The following is a 4,890-nucleotide window of genomic DNA, read 5'->3' as shown; positions in this document are numbered from 1 at the left end:
TTCTGGTAGATGTGAAAATGATGTGACATATATATATTTGCTTTATTATAATTATTATTTTTAGCTGTTTTAGGAACATCACATTCTTTGAAGTCTTTTATTTATTTTTATTATTATTTTTATTTTTGTAAGAAACATTCTTAGATACGGTTTCTTTTTCTCTCCCACGCTTTCTTTTGTCGTATAGAGAATTCATATGTGGTTGATCTTTTTCTGTCGTTTATTGCTTTTCCTAACAAACTAAGCCAAATAAATAAATAAATAAAATGAAAGATTCATTATTACATTTTCAACTTTAAAAGTCATGCACCTCATTTTTTGTTTTTTTTTTTTTTTTTTGAGTTATACAATAGAAACTTTTAAAATTATTTCAAATTATATATTTCATAATTATAATAATTATTTTTTTTAAAAAAAAATTATAAATTATATAAGTAAATGATTACTGATATATAACTATTCAGTTTAAAATTGATTTTTTTTTTTATTTGAATTCATATTCTAATATTATAATCTTACCATTATCATCGGTTTACTAAATAACATTACTTCTTAAAAAAAATATATATTCTACCGCGTTAACGAACACAAAAGGCTTTTTAGACGCGGATTAGAAGGATTTACTCCAACCGACCATTTTGAAGGAAGGAAATATCTGTCCTTACTTTATACATTCCCTGCGTTTGTCGAAGACTTTGTTTCTTCAAGTAGAGTCTATCCTCCCAAGCACTCGACCAAAGGACAACTCTTTCCCCGCCAGAAGTTCCTCAAAAATCATGAACTTCGTTTATTATTAGTATCTTCACTCTTCAACACCTCCTTCACACAACAAGCTCCTGTAAATGGCAATTTTCAATTCCATAATTAAATCCAAGAAACTCTCTCTTTTCCTCAACATATCCTTCCTCTTCCTCCTCTCTCTCTTTCTCAAAATCCATCTCTTTTCCTCAACAAACATCATCTCCCACCATCCTCGGCTTCTCAGTGATATCACCACAAATGGCTGCACCGGCCTCCAAAAGTATGATGATGTTAAGTACAAGTGCTTCTATGTGAAAACACATCTCAGCTGTAGGCCAAAAGGGTACATAGATTATCTCCAAATCTTTTACTGCAATTTTGGTGATTTTCCTCTTCTGGGTCATGTTGTGCTTTTTCTATGCCTTGCTGTTTTGTTCTATCTGTTGGGAAATACAGCTGCAAACTACTTCTGTTCTTCTTTGGAAAGCTTGTCAAAGATCCTGAAGCTCTCTCCCACCATAGCAGGAGTCACCCTTCTTTCTCTAGGAAATGGTGCCCCTGATGTGTTTGCTTCTATTGTCTCCTTCACAAGATCAGGCAATGGGGCTGTCGGCCTCAATAGTGTCTTGGGGGGTGCCTTTTTTGTGTCTAGTATTGTTGTCGGGCTTCTAAGTATTTTCATTAGCCCTCAACAGATTTCAGTCGACAAGCCTAGCTTTATTAGAGATGTCATCTTCTTCCTCTTCTCTCTTTTTTCTCTTGTCTTGATAATATCTATAGGAAAAATCAGCTTGTGGGGTGCCGTTTGTTTTACTTCTATCTACTTGATTTATGTTTGTGTTGTATCCTCCGCACATTTCTTCAGTAGAAATGAAGAGATTGTGCAGCATAGTGATGCTGATCATGAAAACATCAGTGATCAGATTGCCATACCATTACTAGCTTACGTTGATGATGAGAAACCAATGGAGAAAATTACCAGCCTTGAAGATCATCAGCAAGAACAAATTCCAATCTTTCTGAAAAATTTGGGGAAGATTTTACATGTATTGGAGCTGCCTCTTTACTTGCCTAGAAGATTGACAATTCCTGTTGTTAGTGAGGAGGGATGGTGTAAGCCATATGCAGTAATTTCTGTAACTTTGGCACCGCTTCTGATGGCGGCCCTTTCAAACACACAGAGGGAAAACGTGGGCACGAGGACCAGCCTGGCGATATACATGACAGCAGGGTTGATAGGGATAGTTTTGGGGAATCTTGCTTACGTGACCACCAAGAAATCTACCCCACCAAACAAATGCTTGCTCCCATGGCTGGCAGGAGGGTTTTTGATGAGTGTCACATGGACATATATAATTGCAGAGGAATTGGTTTCTTTATTGGTTTCTCTTGGGCATATAATTGGGATAAATCCCTCTGTTCTTGGCCTTACTGTTCTTGCTTGGGGCAATTCTCTTGGAGATTTGATAGCAAATATTGCCATGGCACTCAATGGTGGGGCAGATGGGACTCAGATAGCTGTATCTGGATGCTATGCTGGTCCCATGTTCAATGTTTTGATGGGTTTGGGGTTGTCGTTTGTTTGCTCATCATGGTCTGAATATCCATCTTCTTTTGAGATTCCTGCAGACCCTTCACTGTATGAGACTATAGGGTTTCTGATGGCAGGCTTGCTTTGGGCTCTTGTGGTATTGCCAAAGAGGAATATGAGGCTTGATAGGTTTCTTGGAGCTGGGCTTCTCACCATCTACATCTGCTTTCTGTTCCTGAGGGTAGCCAGGGCTCTTGGTCTTCTCCAACTTCATGGGAGCTCCTTCCAAAGTCTAAAAGGTGAGTAATTTCTTGTGTGAGTGCTGGCAATTTGATTAGGTAACGTGAGAAATCCTATATTAGATGTACTTGTTTGGGTAGGTGGCAGGTAATTTATAATTTATTTGAATACGTAAATCTCATATAGAATTTTTCACGTTACCGGTCTAAATTGCTAGTAATTCAAGCAGGTAATTACTCTGAAATCCCAATCAAAGCATCGTTATGCTAACCTGATTAACTTTCTCTCCTTACCTTGAAAAGGTGGCCTTCTTTTCTACCATGGAAGTTAATAAATATGTTACGTGTAAAATCAGAATTGCCTAAAGTTGTTGGCTCACTTATTTGTTGTATATAGTTACTATATATATATACCTACAAAGTGCACCCTAATTATTTGGGTGAAGAACTACAAACTATATCCTTGTGTTTCTATGTTATCTTTTCAGATCCAACTTTTTAGGATATATATTCTAATTCAACTACCAAATAAGGATTTTTTTTTTCTTTTTTTTTTTCTTTTCTTTCTAATCAAATTGGAAAAGAGTTACAAGGATGATTCAAAACACTAAAAAAAAATGGTGGGCTCTCTGACAACAAATTCAAAACGAAAATAAAAATACAGATAAAGAGTAAGAAATTAACCAAACAAGTGATCAATCTTTCTCTGAAATATCACATAAAGCAGTTATTAAAGCAAAAGGGCTACATTTAATGGCAAAGCTATCAGAACCCATACTAGGAAACCTGAAACAACACCAGCGGAAGCGAAAAAGACACTATCAAAATCTGAATAAGGAGCCGATAAAAAGGTAGTACAAGACACAAAATAAGACATTAAGCCTTATTCAGATAAGCTCACTAAGCTCATCTATATATCTTGTGATACTTTCTTCATGTCTCAAAGTTGGAGACCTTGGTTGGGGATCAAAACATTTTTCTATGAGTGCCGTTAGATATTTTTAATTATAAATTTTCTTACAAATTGATTTGATAATTTTTAATTCAAGTAACGATTAATAAAAAAACTCAAACTTGTCAATTAAATTTTAGAAGATTTCAATAATTATAAACTGCTAAATCAAATTTATATAAAAAACAAAATTATAGTAAAAACTGTACATCACCACTTTCTACTTTTCTTTTTCTATTATCTGGTCCACCCCATCATGCATCACCTTATCCCATGTAAACTGAAGTGACTCTTATTATAACTTTTTCTCTTCTTCATCACGTTTCTGTATGAAGAGTTTTGGCCCCTTTAAATCTCACTGTATACATCCATCACTGTCCTTTGTCATCTAGTCTCTTCTGGTGGGTCACCTTGGCGGCTTGGCCTAATTGATGTGGGTATCTTTACATTCATGTGCTTTTAGCTTAGCTAGCTACAAATCTTTTCCGATTGAGATTCCTAATAATTCAAGCAATAAATCGTGAGAGAACAGATATAAAATTTACCTGTTTAAATAAGTTTTAGGGATAATTTCATATTTTGAAAAGATCTTAAATTTTAAAAACTTGCCGTTTCTGAACTTTCAATTTAATGCAATTAACCCTCTTCTGTCAATTTTTTCCGTTAAACCCTAACGGAAACCACTAAAAAAATCAAATTACCCTTTAATTGTTTTTTATTATTATTTTATTTTTAATTTGAAATTAAGGGTAAATTCAAAATTTTATAAAAGTTTCAGGAGTATAAAGTTCATTTCATCACTTTTAACATCCAAAAACTGACGGAAAGTAATAGATTACATCAAATTAAAAGTTCAGAGTGAAATTGAGAGGTTTTGAAATTTGGAAGGGTCTTTTCAAATCGCATAGTAGTTCAATTCACGTGTTCTTTGTAAAATTTTTTCTTAAATTTTAGACTATAGGACTTACGTACTCGGGTAACTCCCATTTGACATTTTTCATATGTACTGCTCAAATTATTAGTAATTTAGATAATAAATTACTAATAATTATCTCGAATCTTTCCCTTGGGCACTTGAAGGTTTACCTACTTGGATGGATTTCCTTTTCCTGGCTAGTTGTCAACTTTGATGATACGATGGGCCACCCTTTGTGTTCATTGGATTATATGAAGCCAGGTGGAAGAACATGTTCAATTGATAAGAAACATACACGTACAATAATGTTGTGTGGCCAGAACCCATGAATATGTATATCGTGACATCCAACTTGGTCCTTTCCTCACAAAATCCTAATTGGAAGGAAATAATAGCATCCACTTGGACCAAATGTTTAAAGTACCGTTTTCCATTTTCATTGAAACATTGAGGAATTTGTAAGCCTATTTAGATACAAGAACTTAGAATTTGGAAAATTCTAACGAAATGG

At 34.5% G+C, this 4,890-nt stretch overlaps 1 protein-coding gene across 1 annotated transcript; it reads left to right on the top strand.

The window, feature by feature from the left end:
• The first annotated feature begins 676 nt into the window (after positions 1–676).
• CAX7 (calcium exchanger 7) lies at positions 677–2,969 on the top strand. Its single transcript, XM_059572240.2, has one exon. It carries the CDS (start codon positions 843–845, stop codon positions 2,577–2,579), a length of 1,737 nt encoding a protein of 578 aa, XP_059428223.1. The 5' UTR covers positions 677–842; the 3' UTR covers positions 2,580–2,969.
• The last annotated feature ends 1,921 nt before the right edge of the window (positions 2,970–4,890 follow it).

The sequence above is a fragment of the Corylus avellana genome, chromosome 10, assembly GCF_965113065.1.
Source record: "Corylus avellana chromosome 10, dhCorAvel1.hap1.2, whole genome shotgun sequence".
Lineage (NCBI taxonomy): Eukaryota > Viridiplantae > Streptophyta > Magnoliopsida > Fagales > Betulaceae > Corylus > Corylus avellana.
Note: the sequence above shows the minus strand (reverse complement) of the source record. Positions and strands in the feature narration are given on the sequence as shown.

Excerpts from the sequence above, each read along its gene's own strand:
- CAX7 (XM_059572240.2), top strand. The coding sequence starts at position 843 with ATGGCAATTTTCAATTCCATAATTAAATCCAAGAAACTCTCTCTTTTC.